This window comes from Cricetulus griseus, chromosome 9, assembly GCF_003668045.3.
Source record: "Cricetulus griseus strain 17A/GY chromosome 9, alternate assembly CriGri-PICRH-1.0, whole genome shotgun sequence".
In the NCBI taxonomy this organism is placed as follows: Eukaryota; Metazoa; Chordata; class Mammalia; order Rodentia; family Cricetidae; genus Cricetulus; species Cricetulus griseus.
Genome location: NC_048602.1, coordinates 18,166,739 through 18,192,511, shown reverse-complemented (window position 1 = coordinate 18,192,511; position 25,773 = coordinate 18,166,739). Strand labels below are relative to the sequence as shown.

General features: G+C 42.6%; 1 protein-coding gene across 2 annotated transcripts; it reads right to left on the bottom strand.

The window, feature by feature from the left end:
* Nucleotides 1–726: 726 nt before the first annotated feature.
* Tph1 (tryptophan hydroxylase 1) lies at nucleotides 727–25,538 on the bottom strand. 2 transcript variants are annotated; one of them, XM_035449531.1, is made up of 11 exons: nucleotides 21,940–25,538; nucleotides 21,625–21,748; nucleotides 16,264–16,447; nucleotides 14,572–14,672; nucleotides 11,749–11,816; nucleotides 11,415–11,611; nucleotides 8,474–8,609; nucleotides 7,681–7,807; nucleotides 6,035–6,130; nucleotides 5,112–5,245; nucleotides 727–3,637 (listed from the first exon to the last, which is right to left on the bottom strand). In XM_035449531.1, exons 2-11 carry the CDS (start codon nucleotides 21,739–21,741, stop codon nucleotides 3,463–3,465), a joined length of 1,335 nt encoding a protein of 444 aa, XP_035305422.1. In that variant the 5' UTR covers nucleotides 21,742–21,748; nucleotides 21,940–25,538; the 3' UTR covers nucleotides 727–3,462. The 2 variants fall into 2 exon arrangements, with proteins under 2 accessions (XP_035305422.1, XP_035305421.1); XM_035449530.1 differs by having other exon boundaries at nucleotides 21,625–25,538.
* Between the last annotated feature and the right edge of the window lie 235 nt (nucleotides 25,539–25,773).

Here is a 25,773-nt window from a genome sequence, read left to right as displayed (position 1 = left end):
TCCTTCTCCTATTATTCTTAGGTTTTGGTCTTTTCATGGTGTTGAGATTTCCTAATGTTTTGTGTTAAGAATCCCTGTGACTTAATTTTCTCCAGTAACTCAGTACAGGAGACATAGCTCACATTCAGAGGAGAAATATGAGAGGGAAGCCTTCCCAGGAAGTAGTGATGAGGATCAAGTTTAATGTAGCTCATAGCCATATACTTTAAAGAAGTAGTATATAGTTTTTACTTTATAATTTTCATTTTCTTGAAAAAATTTTAAGTTAATATACAATGTAATGGGTTCCTCTGTGGAATATTTCATCCTTTGCCCTAATTTATTGTACTTCCCGATCCAACCATCACCACTGCTAGTCTCTAAACTAATAAAACTGTGAACATAAAATTGAATCTGTTTTTAATTTATGTTTGACAAAAATAAAATACTTTTTGAGGAGCAAAATGGCTCAGCTGTTAAAGGTGCTGTGACCAAGCCTGACAACTAGAGTTTGGTTCCTGGGAGACACACACACACAGACAACACACACACATGCAGATACACACACAGACACACATGCAGACATACAGACACACAGACAACACACACACATACAGATACACACAAAGACACACATAGAGACACTAATAGACACACACAGATACACACACATACAAACACAATGAAAATTTAAAATGCACTTTAAAAACACACTTTTGAGAACATGAATTCTGAGTTTATTGTCCAGGGGGATAACAAACTTTTAAATTATAAATGTACATTACATAATGTGATAAAGACAATGGTAAAATGGATCATAGCTATCTTTATCTACTTCATGGACATTAACACATGGTCTCTGTTACTTATTGCTTTTGAGATGCCCTGGCTTTTTTCTTTCTCTGGATGCCAACTTTCAAATGATCAATGATTTTGCTACTTATGTAACTCCAAATGTCAAAGCATGAAGTTACGGAACATAGGCATTTTGACAATTCACATTTGTGTTTTCTTCAAAAAGTCAAACATGCTTCTGTTGCCAAGGAATGGCTCTCTGCTAAAGAATTGCAAATCATGCTTTTTGATTCCATTCTTCCTGGTGTTTGAATAATTATTTAAAAATTCTTAGATATTTTAAAATTCTAAGACTCTTGGATCTCTGATTTGTCAAATATCATGATCTAGAGGTTAGACAAAGTCAATTCCATCACTAAACATTTCTGTTGTCTTGAAGCTACTGAGGATATGGCTGTGGCTTTACCATTTACTTTAAAGTGCTTTAGTCAGAGCAAATATTCAGCACCATCATTTTAAAACCCACTAACTGTGATTCTCCAGCCTCATCAAAGTCCTATGAAAACAACCAGACACAGCAGATGGGTTCTCTATTTGCTCTCTGTTGAAATTTCTTCACAGTGCTTTTCCTGGTAATCCAGCAGTCTACAAACTAGCTGGTCTGTATTTCAAATGATTTAAGATGAACTAGCATCTACTCACTGCCATGTGTATGCTCAGTAGCTGTTATTGTGAGTTGTCTATAAAGATCTGAGATGGCTGAATTACCTTTCCTCAGTCTGCTTCCTTGTATAGCATGGGATGAAATAGTGTTGCATGAAGATGTGTCATTGTGATTTGTTTAATAAAAAGCTGAATGGTCAATAGCCAATCAGGAGAGGTTAGGGGGGCTTCCAGGCAGCAAAGAGGAACTCAGGGATGGATCTAGCAGGCAGGAGATGCCACTCAGATGTGGAGCAAGTTGTACGAACAGAATGGAGGAGCGGTAAAAAGCCAGAGACAGAATGTAGATTAATAGAAACAGGTTAATTTAAGGTATAAGAACTAGTTGGGGACAGCCTAAGCTAAAGGCCAAGCTTTCATAATTGATAATAAGTCTCTGTGTCATTATTTGGGGCTGGCAGTCCCAAAGAAAATCTGACAAGAAAGACCAACAACAACACAGCTTTTCACAATTTCCTCTGAAGTCTTAAAAGGATTAAAAAATATCTAGTGTAAAAAAATCTAGTGGGCTCTAAATGAAGCATGATCAATGGTATATATTTTTACTATTAATGTGAAAAACAGAAGTGAGGTCTTTAATTTTTCATTTTATGTTTTGCCTTCATGTATGTCTGTGTACCATTTGCATGCTTGACTGCTATCTATGGAAGCCAGAAGAAAACATTGGATCCCCTATAACTAGAGATACAGATGTTTGCGAGCCACCACGTGGGTATTGGGAATCAAACCCAGGCCCTCTAGAAGAGCAGTTAGTGCTCTTAACTTCTGAGTCCTCTATCCTACCCTGGTAGTAGTGAACTCTTAAACTGTACTGTAGGATATCTATCATCTATCCTCTATCTGTCTATCTGTCTATCATCTATCTCTCCCTCTCTGTCTCTCTCCTTATTCCTCCCTCTTTCCCTCTCCTTCCCCATTCTTCCTTCTCTCAATCCTTCCTTCTTTCTCTTTCTACCCTTTACGAAGTTTATAGCTTTGCTCTGCCCCATTCTCCCACCATGCCTTGCTTCACCACAACTTAAAACACAGGAACGACCTCTAATGGATCAAAGCATCCAAACCTATGAGCCAAAATGAAATTTTCCTGTTTATAAGCCGATTGCCTCTGGCACTTTGTTACAGTAGTGAAAAGTTTACACAACTGCTTATGTTAAGGCTACACAGCTGACACCACTTGTGCTCCAGTCCTTACAGTCCTCACATAATTACACTCTCAGACCCAAACTGCTCCCCTTGACCCTTCTCTCACTGCCTTCTCATTTATGCTCTAGTGTGGCACCTTGAAATAAAGTGCCAGGGAGAACTGGGATTGCAGGCGCTGCCATGCCTGGCTGAGTCTTGGTGACTTCTATGTCCCTGCCAGACACTGCACTAGAAGTCAGCTTGCTCTTTACTAGTCATGATGTAGGACCAAGTCCTCTACACTTCTGTCCATGCTAGCAATGGGGACAGCTAGTCTCCTATAAGTCTAGTGTATGAACATGCCTGAGCTGTCACAAAGTTGGTTACAGAGAACAAATACAGATATGATCGCCAGGGCATCCAAAGTAACCATTTGCTAATGACAAACTGGGGAAACAGCATCAAGATGAGACCAGCTCTGACCAGTGTCACACAACTTGCTCGATAAAAATGCAAATCAGTGAAAAGGCCATGATATTGGGGAGCAGGGTTGAAGGGAAGAAAGGGAAGGAGGAGAATGATTTAACTATATTTTAATGAAATAAAATATTTTAAATGGGCATTTGGTGAGTCACATGGTGTGTGAATTATATTTACCTAAGCAGGTGCCAAAAGACAAAATGAAAGAAGTTAGCAGTGGCTAAAGAATCCAGGTGTACATTTGCAAAGACAGTGAGTGGTTTATTACAGACAGATGAGAGACTTTGGTCTTCTGGGGAAGCAAGAGGCAGCCCTGGCTCTGAACTGATGCTCATTTGCTTTCTGGATTCCGACTGCAGACACTCACACACTGGGCTGCCTGCTGACTCTAGCAAGGGCATCACTGATGACATCAAGGTCATACCGCAAGTCATTCACAGCACTGGTTATGCTCTTGGCATCTCTCAGAACCTGGATGCTCTGAGTGTACGGATTGTACTTCACTCCAAATGGGCGCTTCACTGTTTTAGTAAATTCTCTATTAAGACAACAAATAAGGCAGTGTTAATTTCTATGAAGACCTGGTTACACACAGGCACGCGCGCGCGTGCGCGCGCGCGCGCGCACACACACACACACACACACACACACACACACACACACACACACACACACACACAGCTCTCTCTGTCCTAACATAAGTGAACACCATCTACTGAAGCCTTGGAGGGAAGCTCAATCCCTCCTTTCCCCCCCCTCCCTCTGCCCCCTCTCCATTCTCCCACACCGAGTGATCTGCAACTCATCTCTTGACCTCTTGGCTTCACTAAGGCCATCAACTACAGCACCTTTATCTGTCAGTATGACAAGAGATAATGGCAAGACTGAGCCACAAAGTAACAGACCCCCTCAGCTATGCCTTACATAATAAAAGATGAGATGGGATCAGGGAGGGGAGAAGGGGAGGGAGTCCTACCTTCCTGTACTTGGGAGTTTTTCAGCTTAGAATGTTTCTAGCTTCCTCTCAAATAACTTGAATCCCCCCACCCCCTGTGCACCTCATGGTTTAAAATCTGTCTCCTTTATCAAGCAAACGTTTGGAACTCTTACTTGGTACCCTACAGAACAATCATATGCAGGACCCCAAAGGATAACTGCACGGCTGAGAACAAGTGTACATGCTTGGGGACTGGGATCCAGGTTCTCATCCCTCTGGTTTCCTAAGCGGTGACCTCTATAGATTTGCACCAGGATGCCATCCGGGCTAGAGAAAGCACAGCTACTATTTATTTGAGTCTGTGCATGGCAAGCCCCTAGAAGAGAAGTGTTATCTTCAACCCCCATATTCCCCTGTCCTCACAGTGTGGCTTCACGCCTCCCCTCATCACATGCAATTTTCTGGATCCTGCTTCCATAGTCACTACCTCTATATTTGTCCAGATTTTACTTTCACCTGAACTTCTCAAGAATCTAAAAAGTGTCTTGTTCCAGTTCTCCCTTCTTGACTGCATGCTTACCTGATGGACAAGTCGGGAGATCTGACTGCACTGAAATACCCCCACATTTCTATTGCTTTGTCTTTTTTCCAGGCCACTTCAGCCTAAAACTGGACACATCTAAGTTCTAGCTAGTCTTCCACCCACCTCACTTGCCTCTAAGATTTCTGTGACTCTCCAGCTGGAGAGGAGACCAGTGGAGGCGAGGCAGTGTTTCCTCTCTGTCTCTATTCTTGTCGCTCCCCCATAGAGTATTGTGTCTCTAGTTTCTTTTTTCTGCTGAACTATAAACTCTGCTGGGAAGGAATGGGGAGGAGCCCATCTCCCAATGTATCCCGTTCCCATATGCAACTATTTAACATACAGCATTCAACCTACTCTATATAAACAATGGATATGTCCCAGGTAGAAGGCTCCTCGTGGGCACCCAGTTACCTACTTGCTTATGCCTGTGATTATTGGATCTTTGGACATTACTTTTGCCTCAAATGGAAGCTCAAAGTGGATAGATTTTACCTCATCTTCTGCTTTGCATCTTCAAAGCTCTCAGATACAAAGTAGACATCCTGGAAGGTTGTGATGAGACACTCCTGCTTGCAGGCAACCTTGGGATCAAAGGGCTTAACTTTGGCATGTCCAGAAATTGCATGCTGGGGGACAAAGAATGGCGATCAAATACTGCCTCTGTCATCACCAAATGCATGACTGCAGCAGCTGGCATGCCTCTGATCTGAGTTATGCAAGGGACCTGTCTGCAGCCCCAGACTAACTCACTTCATCTCTGCTTCATCCAGTCTAGCCCAACTGAAAAAGGCTTGCTGTCCCCGGTAAATGACCCAAGGCCATATCAGTGGTTTCATTTTAACTCTCTTCATCACATAGGAGGTACCCAAGGATCTTTATTTATTTGCTTATTTACTTATGCAAATATTTCCATTTACCTCTACTGGTCACTTTTACACTTAGCTTATACCCACCACCAGAGAGCAGCCTACTTGAGCACAACGTAGTTCCTTGGACAGCGTTTGTAGCATAGCTCACCCCACAGACCTCACTCATTCCTTTCTTAGGTAACTCCCTACTTGGTACAGAACTTACTGCTGGTATCCCAGAAATTTGTTTAAAGCTTTAGTAACTAGATCTCACTTCCCTACTTGGTACAGAACTTACTGCTGGTATCCCAGAAATTTGTTTAAAGCTTTAGTAACTAGATCTCACTTCCCTACTTGGTACAGAACTTACTGCTTGTATCCCAGAAATTTGTTTAAAGCTTTAAAACACTTTCTATTTAAAGACAATTTTTTCTAGAAATTTGTAGAGAAAAATGTTCTCAAAGTATGTTTACTGCCACCTCAAATATTTGCCATAGTAAGTGCTTACAAGTTCTGCCTGCAGGTATGTTGATCATGTTGGTAAACAGACCAACTGATGACTCTTACTTTGAGCTCACTGATGGAAGAAAGCAAGCCAGCGCCAAAGACTCTCAGCTGTCCATCTTGTTTGCACAGACCAAACTCCACAGTAAAAAAGTAGCACTGCAAAAGGATGTCAGCATCATGTTTACATCCTGAGCTTCTCAATATAAGGCAAATTCCAGTTCTTAGTCACTGGCCCAAAGTACACCTAGAATTAAGCCCAAGGCTTCCAGCCCACATCCTAAGTCCTTTCATAGTCTGGTCCTATTGTGCATCAGGAGTCTCTAAACTTGATGTAAAGACTCTAATATACAGTTGCAAATTACTGAGGAGTCCAAAGATTACCCCAGCTATATTGATCATTTTACAGTTAAAACCAAGAAACAATTTAGGTGTTTAAAAATCAAATTTAAATATGGTGAACCCATTGTATGGTAATGTAAGTAACACACTAATGAAAATATATTTTACAAAACAAAGAGTAACGAAAGAGTAGCATTGTTTTATAATTGTTATTCACTTTTTAAATGTGTTTTGATTATTTCTGTGTCTATATGTGCAGACACCTACAACGGCCAGAAGAGGGCATGAGATCCCCTGGAGCTGGAGTTACAGGAGGCTGTGATTGTGTAGTGTGGGCATTGGGAAACAGAACCCAAGTTCTGTTCTCTGGAAGAGCAGGAAGAATGCTTCCAACTGTGTAGCCATCATCTTTTTAACTTTAATTATTTCTGTTACATTTATTTGTGTGTTTATTTATGCACATTCCTGTGAAAGTCAGGGGACACCCTGACCAGGTCCTCAGGCTTGGTGGCACTGAGCTTCTTGCTGGCCCTAATTTTAACTTTTGACAATTACAATCCTATGGATTTATAGTGAGGAGCAACTGAGTCAGCTAACCCCACCCTGCTCACATCTTATCCATGCCTGGCTAGACAGTATTTAATGTCTGAAGGGAAGGCAGATGGATTACCATATCTGCTGCTGTATTTAATCTCTTGCAATGTGTTGTTTTGGTTTAAGTATATGAAGAAAGCTCAGCATCACACAGATATGTAGTTAGAAAAGAGGTGGCTATTTGACTCTCCTCTTCAAAGAAATGTGCATATTCTTTAAACTGCCTCGCTCAGCATATGACAGTCGCTTAAAGTTCAGACTCAGTGTGGCATCTGAGCCCTGTCTGTCACATTAAAAATATATCTTTTGTATCTTTTACTTATGAATGATGTTGTCCTGAAGGACTCCACAAAAGGTCTCAGGGGCCCTAGCATCCCCAAACCACAATTACATAACCAGTTAGCCTACTTCACACCCCTTCTCCACCCTCAGCTGTTTCCCAGTGGTACCAAGCCCCTTCTCATCTGTCTTGTGCCTCATCCTAAAATGTCCTTCCTTCCTTCCCTGCTTCATAAGACATCACTCACTTTTTAATCTAAAAATTAGTATATTAAAGCAATCTTGTGCTTCTCTGTCTTGTTTTAAAGCTGTGGGGATTTTTTTTGAGAAACCTTAAATTTTTATAACTCCATTTAGCATTATTTAAATTCATAAATATTTAAAGCAAAAACAAATCTAATGGTTGTTTTGATCATGGACTTCACACTACCCAAATACTCCCAACCACACCCAATGTAGAATCCTGGACTATACAACTGTTTTCACTTGTATACCGTTGCCAGTTTTTGAACAGTCTCATCTGAAGCTCCAAGGGATGCCAGGCCGATTTCTTGGGAGAATTGAGCAAAACTGGGTTCAGCCAAGAGAGGAACATGACCTAAGAGTTCATGGCAGGTATCTCTGAAACAGAGACACAGTCTGTCACACTGTGGTACTGGGCACAAACGTATAAATAAGTGTTGAATACAAACCAAAGTCAACCTTGTTTTTACTCTAGTTGACCATGAATAATTTATCATAAAGGATATTAACTGAATAAAGAAATTCCATTGGTCCCAAATCTCATCCCCTGGACACGAATCCACTGATATTCCAAGTCCCCACCCAAATCAAGTCTCTGCTCCCATATTTTCTCAGCAAGGCCCTCTTTGATCACACTTCCAATGCGACACCCATACACATGTCTGCATCATTCCATTCTTTTCCCCCACGGCACACACCATCATCTGACATGACACACACTACATTCACTTGCTTATCTATCTATCTATCTATCTATCTATCTATCTATCTATCTATCTATTCCCTCAAAATACAAACTTTATGAAGACAATAATTTTATCTGATTTTTACATCTCTTGTGCACAGAACTGCACCTGGCATCTAACAAGTTTCCAATGATAATAATAATAACTGGTTACATATGTTATGGTATATGCTTTAATGCCAGTCACTATCCTAAAGGCTTGACATATGCTGCTTCATTGAACACTTACAGGATGCTTTGTGAAGTGGGTACCATTACTATAAACAACTGTTTGATGAATGAAGGACTGAAGTACTCACGGCTCTGGAGTATAGAGGGGATCTGAACTGTGTCTCACATACTGAGTGCAGTGAAAGACTCGAAAGGCTAACCCTGACAGGAAATCTCTTGGTGAGAGGTAACCAGCAACAGGACGGATGGAAAACCCTGTACATTCTGCAAAGCAAAGTAGAAAACAGAAAACATTCATCTTAGACACAAACCACTGACAAGAGAAAGAGTCAGCCTAGATGTCCATTAGCAGCACATACACAGTGGGATTGCATCCCATCATAAAGAAAAATGACATGATAACATTTGCAGGAAACTGGATGTAATTGGAGATCCTTGTAGTAAGAGAAATAAGCCAGGCTCAGAAAGATAAATACTGAATTTTTCCCTTATATATGGAACCAAGATGAAATCCCTGTGCATGCGTGCATGTGTGTGTCTCTGTGTGTGTGTGTCTGTGTGCGTCTGTGTCTGTGTCTCTGTGTGTCTCTGTGTCTCTGTGTGTGTCTGTGTGTGTGTCTGTCTCTGTGTGTGTGTCTGTGTTTCTATGTGTGTCTGTGTCTGTATGTGTGTCTGTGTCTGTATGTGTGTCTGTGTCTCTGTGTGTGTCTGTGTCTGTATGTGTGTCTGTGTCTCTGTGTGTGTCTGTGTCTCTGTGTGTGTCTGTGTCTGTATGTGTGTCTGTGTCTCTGTGTGTGTCTGTGTCTCTGTATGTGTGTCTATGTCTCTCTGTGTGTAGCTCATGAAACTGAAAGGGGACTACAAGGAGGGAGAAGGAATCTCAGGGGAGGGGGATTGAGGGAAAAGAGAGAACAATAGATTTCATGTGACATGACAGCAGAAGAGGCACTGTTCAGAAGAAAGGGGCAGTGGAGGGCAATGGCCTCTGACATATGGCACAGAAGTATAAAATACCATAATGCAGCCTATTACTTGTTATGATACTTTGGAAGTTAATTTTAAAATTATTTTTCAATCATAGCCATTTTTAATCTAAGCTATGTTTAGACATTATTATCTTCTATAGTTCTTTTTATTTCAGCTAAGCTGGATAGTTCTCTTCCACCCAAATGCCAAAACTGTCTTCTGTGTATTAGAAAATGGGCCACTGGGCTTCAGCAGCCCAAGAGATCATTATGTGTTCTGTCTTGTACCTCCCACTAAACCCTCACCATGCTGGCATTCCAGTTCCATCCAGTTGCTCTGCAAGTTTGCCTCCACTCTGATAGGCAGAAGACCATCCAACCGTGTCTTCCACATTCCTGGATGGAAATGCTCCCTACTGTGCTGCCCAGAGGTCAATAGCCATATGTCACTACTGAGCATTTAATACGTGGCTGGTGTGGCCAAGGCCCTAATACTTTGATGAAGTACACTTTATTGTTTACAGCATAAAAAAACAACATGTATCCAATGGCCACGATGTTTGACAGTATTGGTATCCTCATCTGACATTCCATGTGAATTGTCCTCTAATTTTGGTTTCTCTGACATTTGCCCTTGCAACAGTAAAATGGCTCTGTGGCCAGCTCATTTCCAGACCCAAGCAGAACAGCTCTCAGTTTTATATCCACAACGTGTTTCCTGTAAGCCTGACTGAACAACACCTGTGACACATACTCATGCAGCTGTGAGTCCAGTGAGGACCCATACTGCTTCTGCACCATGTGCTAAAAGCTTAGTTTTTCATAGGAAACACATACATTATTTCTGTCCTCATGAAATGATGCTGTGTTTTCCTGTTCAGTCCCTTTAGGTTTTTGTTATTGTTGTTTTGTTTTGTTTTGCTGTTTTTCGAGACAGGGTTTCTCTGTGTAGCTTTGGAGCCTGTCCTGGAACACACTCTGTAGATCAGGCTGGCCCTTGAACTTTGAGATCCGACTGCCTCTGCCTCCTGAGTGCTGGGATTAAAGGCATGTGCCACCACCACCTCCTGGTCCCCTTTAGGTTTTTATGCATAGTTTTTGTGTAAGAAACTCAGACAACACTTTAAGCCTGGAAAGAAAGATTAATAATATGAACCAAAATCATAACTTCTGGGCTGGGGGGACAGCTCAGAGAGGAGCTCTTGCCTAGTGTCCCTGAGACCCTGTACTGAGCTCAGAGAGGAGTTCTTGCCTAGTGTCCCTGAGACCCAGTACTGAGTCCCCAGCACTGCAAAGCAGCACTTCTTAACACAGTCTCCGAATTGCTGAGACACAGAGAGATACTGATTTTTCTTAAGCACAGCAGAGTCTGGATCATTTTACTCTTCACACCAGCTAGAGAAAATAGAGGCCTCAATCAAACAAAACTGTCTTTACCTTTTGTTTCTTCTTCTAGTTCCACACACTTCTATCTTGCAAAAATCATAGAATCTTAGTGTGGAAAAAGGCTCAAGAAATCCTTCAGCCACCAGAGACTCCCCAAAACATCAAAGACCCCCTTAGTATCAGCTGCCCTCAGCATCAGAGACCTAGTGTCAGTGACGACCCAGCATCAGAGACTGTGCAGATGCCCTGTCTCCTCTACATCCCCGAAAGCAGGTGCAAAGGTCTGGTACAGACACCCTCACTGATGAACACTAATCACTTTACATGCCTGGTTTCACATGGCTCTTCTAATAAGGTCTCCATTTTCTTTAAGGGTCATATAGTGATCTCTCTACTCTATGAAATCTATTCCAATTTGTCAAATGTTTTAACATTTAGCAAACTTCTTCTTTATCCCCAAGTTAACACACAAAGTGTCTTACAGATTTTACTCATGTGACATGTTTTCAAATTCCCTTGCAGTTCAGCTCACTTTGTCATGCCCTAAGTAAGGTATGTGGACTGTCTTTGCAATGTGGTGCCCTGGCCTGGATCCAATACTCCAGGATGAGTTCAGGAGACTCTGGACACCCCATGTAACTAGACTTCATTCCTCTACAGACAACTGTCACAGTTGAAACATATCAAACCCTCCCTTACAGCTCTGTTGGCTTATTACCTTTTAAAAAGTTGGAGACATCTTCCAGTTGTGGGATGTTGTCTTCACGATAGTCACAGTATTTCGAGAGCAGAGGAAGGTTTCTGAGGTACTCCCTGCAGGCGTGTGTCGGGTACAGTTTGTTCAGCTCTCGGAAGATGGTTCCCCAGGTCTTAATCTCTTCTTCCGTAAATTCAATCTTGGGAATGGGATCCCCACTAATGAGATCAAGATGAGGAATTCTGCATTGTATTTAGGTAGTTACACTTATTTGACTTTGTATTTACTATAAACACAGCTTATTCCTTTATTTTGTTATCTCAAAGTTAGTTATGTTGGTTTGTAATATACTTACTGTTTGTAGTTCATAGCCAACTCTGCAAAATACTTTCGTCTTCTACGGTAGACATTATCTTTGAAGCCCTGATAATTAAAAGTAATTAAATATTGAAACTAAAAGTACTTGGAAATGCCATTTAGAAAACATTTCATTGTTTTGACTGGAGATACTGAAAAACTACATAATTGTTATCACAAAAAAGCAATGCTTAGAGATATGTGACCATTTTTATTTTGAAGTCTGGAGTTACATGACAGTTTTATCATCCTGTGGATACAAAGGAAATAATACTTTTTGTACAAAGATCCTACAGTGACTACAAAGATGACTAAAGAATGTCATCCAAGTTAAGCACATAGCTCTTGTTTCCTTTTCTTTAATCACTTGACTATGCCTTCAGTTATGTCTACCTACGGCAGAAATTGATAATAAAGACTGAGGTGTCATTCAGCAATAGTCTGTCTAGGACACTTGAGACCCAGTACTGTAAATAATACTAAAATAGGAAGTAAAACTTAAAATAATGACTTAACTGAACTAAACTTGCCAGCGCTGATCCCCAAGCTGTGTCTGCCATGTGGAGAGGGCTGGTGGAGGACAGAGGGGGCACAAGAACTTGCACAGAGAAGGAAAACATGTTCAGGATACAAAAATGCAAGCCATGCCATGTTTCTGGCACTTTCACAGTGCATGGATCATGTTGAAGACTAGCTCATGGTTGTAGGTCATATAAGGAGCTTGGATTTTGACTGCAGGGCTATAATGGTGCTCTTAGACTAACAGCTATACTGAGATACAGCTCATATGCCATGAAACAGCCATTCATAGGAACCATGACCATACTTTTTGTTTGTTTTTTATTTTAAGACAACATCTTGCCATGTTGCCCAGGCTAATCGTAAAACTTGTAATCCTCCCACCTTTGGCTTGCAAGTGGTTGAGACAACAGGCATCTGCCACTGTGCCCAGTGACCATCCTTACCCTATAATTTCAGACCAGATTGGGTGTGTTCAGGATGGTATGGCCATAGACTGTACCATCTGGTTTCAGAAAAATTGTGTTATCTCAAAAAGAAACATCATACTAACCATCTCTTCCTCATTTTCCTCCCAAACCTAGCCCCTGCCGCTCAGTTATCTAATCTCTGTCTCTGTCCTTGTGAATTTGCCTCTTCTAGATGCTTCAATAAATGGAATCATAAACATAGGGCCTTTTGTAACCAGCTTCATCCAAGGTTCAATCGTGTGGTAGCATGGTATTTCATGCCCATTTCCATTTGTTTTGTGAGACATGGTCTCACTGGTGATGTATAGAAGAAGAGAGAAAGTGGCCATACTGAGGCTTACATTCTAATGGTTTTGAGCATGTGTGTGAAGGTGGCAAGGCTGAAGGCAGGGAAACCTGCTGAGAGATGTGGTCATCATAATAAATGAGAAGCAAAATTTAAAGGCATGAAGATGAATATCCTTAGTGGTAGACATCTTACAGTACTGGCATTTCATCTTTCTGTTCACATCCCCACGCTTTCTTGCCTCAGAACCTTTGCTCAGATTGTGCTCCACCCCCAAATGCCCTTTCTTTCCATCTCTCACCTACTGAAATCTTTTGGGATCCAGTTGAAATATCACTTTTCTCTGATGGCTTCAGCCGGAAGCATTTGCTCTCTTGTGTGTATGTTCAACTTGTTAATGTCATCTGGCCCACTTTGTACCTTTTATCTTGCAATATGCTAATACATGCTCATTCTCAACTAGGCTGCAAGCTCCTTTAGGGTAAGCAGCCCATCTCATTGCAAGAGTCATTTGGTAAGGTAATCTGGTAAACAGATAGGTCCTCTGGAGGATATCTATGGAGAGTGTTATATGGCCATATTCCTCCAGCTTAGAAAAGCAGGAGGCGCTAATGCATAGGCCAGACCTGAGACTCCACGATTGCATTCTCTCCTCTTCATCCCTCCCAAGAACCTAGACATTCAAACACAAGTCCAATGCTCTGGACTCCAACACTCGAGCTCATGGCTGTACTGTAAAATTCTCCAAGAAAACAACTTCTTGCATCATCAGCTGCCTAATCAGTCAATCAACTGGGCAGCAGGGTGGTAGGGTTTTTCTGAAACACCTTTATTGTATTTCAAACACCCAGGTCCATTTTGGTAGGAACTGACTACTGACACAATCAGCTGCACAGCTCTGGGGATATCTTAATAAGGGAATACAAGGAACAGGGCAGATATCCCAGCTAGTGAAGCTGGGTACTCTCCTGTCCACTGACTCAGTGCTACTCTACTTCTGTGGAGGGCTGATGCTGATACCTGAAATTCCTATACCAACAAATTCTATCTAGTTGAGAAAATGTATTTTCTCACAAAGAAATTGCCCTTGCTATTTGAGGGAAGGAACAAAACAGGGCAATTGAAGTGAGTTTAGTTAAAGTGTCTTATATACGCATGAAATAACACAATGAAACTCAGTAGTTTATATAACTAACATATGCTATTAGCAGGTCTAAAAAATAGAAGCTGCCTCTAGATCCTAGGGAGATGACTTAGCAGTTAAGAGCAATGGTTGTCCTTGAGGATCCAGGGTTAGGTTCCCAACACCCACATGGTGTCACACAACCATGCGTAACTCAATTTCCAGAGGATTCACTGCCCTCTTCTGGCTTCCAGGGACACTTCAGGCACAGACACATGCAGGAAAAACACCCATACACATAAAATTAAAATAAATAAATCCTTTTTAAAAGTTTTAATCTTTTTTAAAAAAGTTTTAAAATTACCCTTAATTTTTAGTACGCCTTAAAGTATTTTTACTAGACTATTTTTAAAAAATATTTACAGGATGATCCGCGTCGAGTTCGGAACCATACATCAGCACTCTGTTGGCACAGAAGTCCAGGTCAGAAATCTTCTTTGGAAACCAAGGAACAGTCTCCAAAACTGAAAAATAAAACCCCAAAGCCACTGAGGTTTGAGGAGACAATCATAAGCAAAGAGAAATTCAGAAGCAAGTGCAGTTGGATGAGACTGAAACTTGTATGTTGAAGGAAAATGATTATGACTTAAGTGAACCACTCTATTTCTAGGAATTATATTTAAATTAAAATCATTAGCTTTATTTTCTTAAAAAATTTACTCTTAGCCAGGCGTTGATGGTGCACGCCTTTAATCCCAGCACTCAGGAGGCAGAGGCAGGTGGATCTCTGTGAGTTTGAGGTCAGCCTGGTCTCCAGGGTGCCAGGATAGGCTCCAAAGCTACACAGAGAAACCCTGTCTCGAAAAACCAAAAAAAAAAAATTTACTCTTCAGGTTAATTTCCCAGTTGCTAAAGAATACTATTCTTAAGTAACAAACCAAATGTTTAAATGCTTTAAGTCACATATCTAACTATCTGTGTTTGTTTGAGGTAGGGTATCATATCTAAATACCTAATTTCTAGACTTACAAAGTATTTGTCAGGCAGTGGTGGTGCATATCTTTAATCCTAGTACTCTGGAGCCAGAGACAGGCAGATATCTGTGTGTTCGAGGACCAGCCTTGTCTACATTTTGAGTTCCAGGACAGCCTAGCTACATAAAGAAAAAATCCTTTCTTAAAGAAAAAAATATTATTATTTTTAATTCAGTGTGTGTGTGTGTGTGTGTGTGTGTGTGTGTGTGTGTCTGTCTGTCTGTCTGTCTGTCTGTCTGTCTGTGTGTGTGTGATCTAACCTGATTTGGTTTGCATTAAAAACGAAAGGAGCCATCTAGCATTCTAGAAAACTTCACTCATAGGTGACATAAGCAGATTGTAGATATCAAGGCAGTCTACCCAACCGGAGCAGGAGCCTGGAACTGAGACCTTCCTCCTTGCCTTGTCCTTTCTGTTTTAGGGAGAGCACTCAGGGGCTCAGGGAGGTGCTCCCTGTCAGCCAGAAAAGGAGGTGAATCCACAGTTTAACAATGACAGGAAGGCATGGCAGATGAACAGCAAGCAGTCCTGGCCACACTCCAAATATTGTGATGTAATTTGAAGACTCCATTGAGTATAAAGAAGCTAAATGAATCCATTTATCTTCTGTTTTAACTAAATTACAACGATTTCTTGTCAGAAATGGAGATCTTAGCCTCAGTCTTTTCAATCTGAGTATCTGAAATCTTGGAACGCTTTATATTGCCTGATCCATTGTTTTTTGGTGGGAATGAATATAACAGGTTTCAGATCACAGATGTCAAACACTGCCAACGTTCCCCCCAAATTCAAATATCTGTTTACTATCTGACTGACACTAAGTCCCGAGGGATCTCTGAAGAATGAGGGGATGCAGAAATCAGGGTTGTGGAATCCGGAAGTACTTGAGGAGCTAGGAGAGAGCATTAACCTCTGACCCACCCCTTCTCAAGCCAGGCTTCTTTTACTCCTCCACCCTCCATCAAACGCTGCCTCATAATTTTTCTCTAGTATTCTGATAAGTGGCTGTTTGTTTTCCCTTCACTACTGCACACATTGGGTGCTTGTTCTTGGAGGTGGGGCTTTGCCTTCTCAAACGTACCATCTTCCTTTACAGTGAGCTGACCGGGGGAGTCCACAGAGAGCATCGTGATGTGGGACTTCAGCAGGGGAAAGATGTCATTCAGCTGTTCTCTGTTGATGTCGCAGTCAACAAGAATCTCAAACTCTGAATTTCTTCGATTTGATTTCCGGGACTCGATATGTAACAAGTTCACGTGGTTCTCCTGGGTGAAGCAGAGGGCAAGGATTGAATGGACCCGCCTAGGATGCTAATGATCTTTGAGAGAATACTTTCATTAGCACTAGAAACAATTTAACACTTATCAGAATTAGCTCAAAAGTGGGAAGAAGGTGTTTTTGGTGCTGCTAATGACAAAATAATTCCCTCCTGCAATATGAAAGATTAAATGAAAGTGAAAACTCATCAAACCCTTCACAAAACAATAGAGTGACAACCACAACAGGTCCTCCCGACGGCCAGGGTTGGTTAGAATTTGGATCTAAACACCAAGTGCTGAGCTGGGCATGATGGTGTATGCCTATAGTCCTAACACTGGAGAAGTAGAAGAATCCTGAGTTCAAGGTCTTCCTCAGCTACATAGAGATTTTTGAGGTCACCCTGGCTACAACGTCTCTCTCTTTCTCCCTGTCTTCAATCAGAGGTAAGTACTGAACCCAGGACCTTGTACATTCTACACTCTATCACTAAGCTAAATTCCTGGCTCCCATAGTCCCTTTCTCAAAAAGAACTAAAACGTGGGCCGACAAAATGGCTCAGTGAGTCAATATGTTTGCCACCAAGACTGAGGAACTGCATTCAAAGCCTGGGCCCCACAAGGTGGAAGGAGAGGACTGACTCCTGCACACCAACACACACACACACACACACACACACACACACACACACACACAAGAGACAGAGACAGAGAGAGAGAAAGTGAGAGAGAGAGAGAGAGAGAGAGAGAGAGAATATTTAAAAATAAAAATTTAAGAATAGTATTTTTTTTTGAGACAGGGCAGGGTTTCTTTTTGTAGTTTTGGAGCTTGTGCTGGAACTCGATTTGTAGATCAGGCTGGCCTTGAACTCACAGAGATCTGCCTGCCTCTGCCTCCCAAGTGCTGGGATTCAGATGTGCACCACCACTGCCCAAAGAGCCACCTTGCTATTTCCTTTTTTAGTAATTTTTTAAAAATCTCAGATACCAAATTGCTTGCATAAAAGAATCTTGGCTAAATTCTCTTAATAAAATTATTTTTCAGAAGGAGATGTCATTGTTACTTCCAAAAAACAAATAAAAAAATAAAAAGTATAAAAAAAAACTAAAAAAAATTTCTTTGAAAAATTTCACATACTGCACCAAACAATGAAATTAAAAAGTGGGGTACAGAACTAAACAGAGAATTTTCAACAGAGGAATCTGAAATGGTTGAAAGACACTTAAGAAAGTGCTCAAAATCCTTGGCCATCAGAGAAATGCAACTGAAAACAACTCTGAGATATCACTTCACACCTGTCAGAATGGCTAAAATCAAAAAACCAATGACAATCTATGCTGGAGAGGATGTGGAGAAGAAGGAACACTCCTCCATTGCTGGTGGGAGTGCGAACTTGTAAGACCACTCTGGAAATCAGTATGGCGGTTGCTCAGAAAAATGGGAATCAGTCTACATCAAGATCCAGCCATTCCTCTCTTGGGTATATACCCAAATAGTGCATGTTCATACAACAAGGACATATGTTCAACCATGTTCATAGCAGCATTGTTTGTAATAGCCAGAACCTGGAAGCAACCTAGATGCCCCTCAACTGAAGAATGGATTGAGAAAATGTGGTACATTTATACAATGGAGTACTACTCAGCAGAAAAAAGCAACGGAATCTTGAAATTTGCAGGCAAATGGATGGAACCATCCTGAGTGAGGTAACCCAGTCACAAAAAGACACACATGGTATGTACTCACTGATATATGAACTTTAGACACAGAGCAAATGATTACCAGCCTACAATCCTCTTCACCAAAGCAACTAGGAAACATGAAGGACTCTAAGGGATAAATAGACCCCAGGAATGGGAAGTGGCATGAATTCCTGAGCTAATTGGGAGCATGAGGGTAGGGGAGAGGGTGCTGCCACAATAAGAGCATGAGAAGGGGAGTAGAGGAGAGGAAATGGAGGAGCAGAGATATTGAGTAGGGGAAAGAATAGAGGAGAGAGAGCAGGATGAGAGATACCATATTAGAGGGAGCCACTATAGGTCCGAGAAGAGATCTGGAACTAGGGAGATCTCCAGAGACCTACAAGGATGATACAATCTGACAATCCAGGCAATGGAGGAGAGGATAACCTAAAAGCCCTTCCCCTAAAATGAGATTGATGACTTCTCTTTATGCCATCCTAGAGCCCTCATCCAGTGGCTGATGGAAGCAGAGACAGACATCCACAGATATACACTGAGCTGAAATCTGGAATTTAGTTGAAGAGAGAGAGGAATGAAGATCAAAGGGGTCTGTACCAGGTTGAAGAAGCCCACAGGAACAGTTGGCATGAACAAGGAAGATCACATCGACCCCAGATGCTGTCTGGGAGGCCAGTACAAGACTGATCCAGACCCCTGAACATGGATGTCAATGAGGAGGCCTCTGCACTCCAGGGAGCCTCTGGTAGTGGATTAGTATTTTTCCCTGGTATAAGAAGGGACTTTGAGAGCCCATCCCACATGAAGGGATACACTCTGGCCCTGGACACATGGGGAAGGGCCCAGGACAGCACAGGAAGATTTGGTGGACTTTGCAGAGCCCCCGTTGAGGGCCCTACCCTGCCTGGGGAGTGGTGGGTGGATGGGGTGGGGGTAGGTTGGGGGTGGGGGAGGAGGGATGGGGGTGAGAGGAGGGAGAGGGAGAAGGGACTTACATGTAAAACAAGCTTGTTCCCTAACTTGAATTAATTTTTTTAAAAAAAAGAGGAAATAAAATAAAAATGTATTGTAGATCTGAAAAAAATTTAACATACTGAAATATCAAAATGATATGAATGGCCATTGAGACCAGTGTAAGCCGACTGCTTCTTTCCATCCCTTCCCATGTCAGTCTGAGATCTGGGTACCACGTATGCAAACCTCAGTGAAGAGAGCATTTGAGCATCTGAGAAAAGAGCTTCAGACAGAAAAGTCAAGCATGGGAGCCAATCACCACCTCGAGTCTAGCTGGGGGAAACAAGGAAACAGGTTTGGATGCCCAGATACTCATTGAAGAGACAAAGTGTGAGTCCAGGGGAACAGAAGGTGCCATGGTACATTTGAGGATGGAATAGAGATAAAGAAGACAGAAGAGAAGGGTAGACCAAGCTAAGAAACCATGTGGGGCTAGGGAGAAGACTCCATGGATAAAGCACTGTCCATGCTCTGTATACGCCTGAGACTCACAGAGAAATGGGACAACACTTAAGGATGAGCTTCCTATGGTGGCTTACACCTGTAGTCAGCCTCAGGAGGCTGAGGGAGTTCCAGACCAGTCTGAACTACAGAAGGAGACTCTGTCTATATAAAATAAATAAGCAAAAGCACACATTTGGAACAAAGAGATAGAGCAGAAGACTTGATAGTTTGTAAGTTACAGAATGTGTTGAGTTTTTAAGTCACATACAGAAACTCTAACAATAAATAAACATGAAAGGTGGTGGGAAGAAGAAATAAAAGTACATGTCAGGGGTCCAAAGGCAGTCAATACAATAGAAGTAATAATATAAGCCAGGCTTGCTGGTATAGGACTGCAAGCTACTTGGGAGGCTGAGGCAGTGGGATCTTGGGTTTGAGGGCAGCCAGGATAACTTAGTGAGACTTTCTTTCAAAATAATAAGTAAACAGAGCTGAGGATAATATGTCATGGAGGGACAAATCTGCTTTATAATGACAGTCAACATTTATTGACTGTTGATTTTGTATGACCCCAAGCACTTTGAACAGTTTAACTATTAATTCTTAATGATATGATCTGGGCTGGGTTCTCTCTTATTTTATTGAAACATGCAGAGATTAACACCCAATGACCATCCAGCTAACAAGGGCTTTGTACACAGGCAGTCTGCTTCTAGAACCTGCCCAGCCACGCGGTGTGCAAGCACCATAACACAGTCTGTTCACACAGTTTGTCAGACATCAGTGTTTGTGTTCCTGGGTCCTTAAACTGGGTTAGAGCCTCCAGTTCAGTGATGTCACTGTGTCTGGTGTCTCTCTTTACTTGAAACATTCGTGTGTGTCATGCACTTACTAAACTGTTGTTTAATGTCTGCCTCCTATCCAGACCATACTCTCTGTGAAGAAAGGTACATGTCTAGTTTGTTCAGATCCATACGCTTAGTGTAGAGTCCAGTACCTTGCACATAGTAAGTGCTCCATAAATACTTGTGCTCTGCCGGATTCAGACATATTTCATCAGGAGAACAGCCTAAGAGGGGCTGGGGTGATGGCTCAGTGGGTGAAAGTGCCTGTTGTATAAGCACAAGGTTCTGAGTTTGAATCCCCAGCACCCACATAAAAGCTTGGTACAGCCACTTGCTGGTTAACTCCACACTGTGGGGATAGAGACGGGAATCTCTGGGGCTTGCTGGCTGCCAGCCTAGATTCTCAAAGGAATAGGGCAGAGAATGATAGAGGAGGACACCTGACATCCTCCACCAGCCGCTGCACACGTGCATATATCACTCACACACACACACACACACACACACACACACACAGAGAGAGAGAGAGAGAGAGAGAGAGAGAGAGAGAGAGAGAGAGAGAGAGAATAAAATAAAAAACTTTAAATAAGAACATGTTAAGGCTCATAAGTGCACATTAGCCCACAGTCTCCTTATGCTGCACTGAAAACATATTTGAGGACCATATGCACTGAGGCTCTGACAGTAGGAAATGACATAATTGCAGAATCCTTGATACTTTGTCACCTGAAAATATTTAATATATCATTAAACAATATCATTACATGGTTAGGTATTTCATTAAATGTAAAGCATTTTATTTAGTTGAAATCTCTCAAAATTATGCTCCCCAATATCCTTCTTAGTTAACTGTGTTGTTGTATTCCTTACCCATTTCCCAGAACTGAACAATATTTTATCATCAACAAGTGTGCAGTGCCCAGAAGAGAACATTAGATCCCCTGGAACTAGAGTTAGAGATGACTGTGCGCTGTCTGGTGTGGGTGCTGGGAACTGAACCCATGTCTTCTGCAAGAGCAGCAAGTGTTTTTAGCAACTGAGCTGTGTCCACTCCCTGCCCAATAAGGTAAGTTGTTAAGAGATTTCTGAAGGCTGTCTCTGAGGAACTGACTGACAGTACCTTACATTTTAAATAGAATTTCAGAGACTTGTTTTCTGATGAGCTTTCTGAGAAATCCATACCTGGAAGATTTTCAGTGCTTTTATGAGCTCTCCAACTTCATTCTTTAAGGAAAAAATGAGAGTCACTCTCCCCCTTTCTGAGGAATGGCCTTTGTTCTCCTTGTTGTCTTCGATCATGGTGAATCTGAAATATGAAAGCTCACATGAGTGTTGAGCACAGAGTTGGGCAGCAGGGGCAGCAGCAGTAAATTCACCCACCTCCCCTCTCCCATTCCTTCATCTGCAAAACCCATGTGTTTAGCAGGCTTTTCCAGGGAGCAGTGGGACCAGAAGCTGAGACACCCCCTAGCATAGTGCCCAGAATGGCAAAGGTACCTGATGTGTCTCAGAACACATTTGCTTCTTTCTGACCATTGAGATCACCAGTCAAGCTTGCCAGCCTCTGGCAGTTTTTCTGGTTATTTCAGTCCTGAACGAAATCCTCTGTGAAGGTCTACCTCATCTCCCATCAGGATTTGGGTAGCTTCCCACACACTTCATCCATATATGTCTTGCACTCTAAAATGCTGCAAAGCTCCTTCGGAGTGGAGACCAGGCCTTCTGATTTCTTTGTAAACTCAACTAGAGACTAACATACCTACGGTCACACAGCTGTAGTAGGTGAGGACAGCACACATCCTTCTGTTGTTCTGAACACTTTCGGCCTGACCTGGTGAAACAGAACCTCAGGATTTTCTCTGGTACTTATTTCCCCCTTTAGCCTTCTATTCCCCCTTTGAGCCCCTTTGCAGCCAGGTAAAATAAAAGGGAGAGTCACCCTCAAAGGGAGAGGCTTGCCTTCAAAGGCAGGAGGTCATCCTGAAAGGTAAGGAGTCATTTTCAAAGGCAGGGAGGGATCCTGCTCATCTGCATGAAGATGTCCCAGTGGACAGGACCTGGCACTGGAGATAAGACCTGCCAAGAAGGAGGTCAGCTGATTGGTATTTGGCAGAGCATAGTGAAGGCTGCATGCACACCAACTAATTGCTTCCTCGGCTTCATCATCACTGAGTGAAACTTGGAATTCTCTCACCTAGGAAGCATAGCCGAGGCTTCTGAAGGTGTGAGCAGTTTGAAGAAGGCAGGGTTGGAAGCTACAAGGAGGAATGGTTCGGAAAGAATCCCAAGGGATCTCCATTCTCTTTTCCAGATGGGAAGTGGTAAAGAAGTGGAGATGAAATACAAACAAAAGGCTCAGGCAAGCATGCAGGAGATAAAGGAACTCTCCAGAAAGGCCAGGCAGACGCTGCCTCCCTCCAGGATGAGCAGAATGATCTAGGGCAGTAGCTACAATGCATGGACAGGCAAACTCCAGTGACTGAGTATGTGACCCTGGCAACATCTGGGGCTTATCTCATCCACCTCCACTCCAAGATGGCTAGGGCGCAAATCAGAAAGTCACATTCAGTCATGGCTACATGCACCTGGACTATAAACTAGCTCTGAATCTCAAGGACCTATGCCTCTGTCAACTGTGATGGGATGGTGTACAGAGTGCAGGTGAGGTGCTGAGAGACCTAGCATCTGAGACTCCCCTTCCTTTGGTGGAGCTTAAGAGAGGGCTTCCTTCATAGAGAGAGAAGGGAAAGAGATGTCCCCCTTAAATGGAAAAGAAAGATTAATGTGTGTGTTCCCACTGGCAAGGAGTCACACAGACATGGGTTCCCACTTGGAACTCCAAGATTCATCCTTATCTATAAAGTACAAGATGCATCCACCTCACAGGGTTCCCTCCAAAGCCAAAATCCGACGTGGCAAAGTGTCTCTACTGACACATAGGAGGTCCTCAAGAATAGAGTCTGCTGTCCCCAAAGATGCTATAAGGAAAGAAGAATGGAGCCCACAGGGGTAGGACTCCCACCTGGCTCCTACTGGAGGTTGGTCCTGTCCCTGCCGGGGGTCCGGGAAGGGGCCACCCGATTCACCCACTTACCTCAGGGGCACCGGAGTTCAGAGGGTCACCTGCGGACCAGAGGGGCTACCTCTTATGGGAGAAAAGCATCTTCTGAGCAGCCAATGGGCGCCGGGCGCACGGGGCAGCGACTAATGAGGATGGAGCAGTGAGGATGTGGGCGGGAGCAGAGCTGGTGTGGGAGGGAGCCGCTAGCTCTGACCTCTCGTCTCTGGCTGCAGCCCAGGCGCCGGTCTCATTCACGCTATTCTCCTGGAGTTTTAATTAAGCTAATGTTGACTCATCCTCAGCCACAAAAGTCTGAATAAGATTAAACAAGCCTTTAGAACTTCCCTCCAAACCAGCATCACACCTGTTATTGATACAATGACCTCGCGCAGGCTTGGACCCCGGCTCTGGGATTTACAAGCTAAAGCAGAACTCTGCGTCTGGCCTATCCCTGAACCTCTGGGTTGACAGCCCTGGGCCTTCCTCGTCTTTCTTCTAGTGCAGAGCCTTATTTCTTTAAGCAGAACAACCACTGAACTTTTCAGAAGTGCTCGGTACTCCGGCAATTAAAAAAGAAGTTTAGGATGCACACAAAGATGTGTTTAGTGGAATATCACTCTCCCTGCTATATAAACGTGGCACAGAATCCAAATAGCATTTATCTATTGGTGATCCGTTATTAGGCACTATACTAAAGCTCCAAACCATGGCCCCTCTGTATACTGGGGAATTGTTTCCAGGATGCTTACAGACCCCAGTGTCTGGGAAATGTTCCAGTTTTATAAGGAATGTACTATAATATGCATATATTCTGTAGGCTTTAATCATCCTTAGGTTATTTACAGTATCCAACACAATTTTACTGCTGTGTAAATACAATAGCGCTGTATTGGCTAACGACAAAGAAAAAAAAAAAAAGCCTGCAGAAGCAAACCCACAGCCTCCCCACCCAGCCACCTCTTTAAGAACAGGATAAGAGATTTAATCATCAGATGTGTAACCCCTGGATGAGGAGGGCCTGCTATATATGTAACACTTAGTATTGTAGGGTATTCTTTTCTCCAGTTTTTGGAAATTTGGGTTAAATGGTCAATGTGTAAACTAAACATAGAAATATCCACTCTTTTGAGGGGAGGGTCTTTTTGAGACAAAATCTTATGCTATATTTGAGGCTGGCCTGGAACTCCTACATAGCTCAAGTTGGGCTAGAACTCTGACAATGTTCCTGCCACTCCCTCTCAAGTGATCATAAGCCACAGTGTATGGTCAAATATCCACTTTTTTGAGGTGTAAAATTCTGAGTCTTGGCAAATAGTACATGACCACCAAACAATCAAATATAGAATATTTCCACCACCCAAAATAATTCGTTTGTCTCAATCTTCTCCCCAAGTGCACCCATTACCCAGGGACAACCACTATTATTTTACCTTTTCTGGAATGAGAAAAAACTATTCTGCAGAGTCTAATGGGGCTTTTGTTCCAGGCACATATCACAGAGTGCTGTGTGAGACTTCACGCAGGGTCTTGCTTGCTCTGGAGCCCAAGCTGGCCTTGAACTCCCACACAGGCTTCCTGCCCCAGCCTTCCAATTGGGATTATGGACATGCCTCACCAGATCCAACTTGTCCAACATCAAATTCAGGGTGCCTACAATTTTAACCTCCATTCCATCTTTTCCTCTTATCTATATAACAATTCTATGAGGGAAAATCATATTTGCATTACAGATCAGAAACCTGAGGCACACGGGGACTCTACAGCTTCCTATTGCATAGGTTCGTGAGAAGAATGAAGCAAAAGCATTTTGACTCTAAGTCTAGTGTTCTTGCTCAATACCATGAAAAGAGTGATCAGAGAGCCCTGGAACCAAACTGGGGTCCCAAGCTGGGTGTCTATGATGAAGAGAGAATTCACTTAGTGAACCTGTCCCTGGGGAAGTCAGGAGAACAGGGTGGGGGCACTGGGCCTGAGGTGGAGAAGCCATTAGGTCACCTTGTAGAGCTGAAAAAAGCTGGAATCTTCTCCAAGTCTCTTCGAGAAGACCTGTAGGCATCTACCACCACCTCACTTCTCTGCCATGAATCTTTAAATTTTTCTATTACATGTATTTAGCCCGTGTGTGTGTGTGTGTGTGTGTGTGTGTGTGTGTGTGTGTGTGTGTGTGTGTGTGTACTATGGTGCACATACAGAGGTCAGAGAACAACCTGCAGGAGTCATTTCTCTTTCTCCCACTGGGTTCTGGGACTTGAACTCAGATCACTATGCTT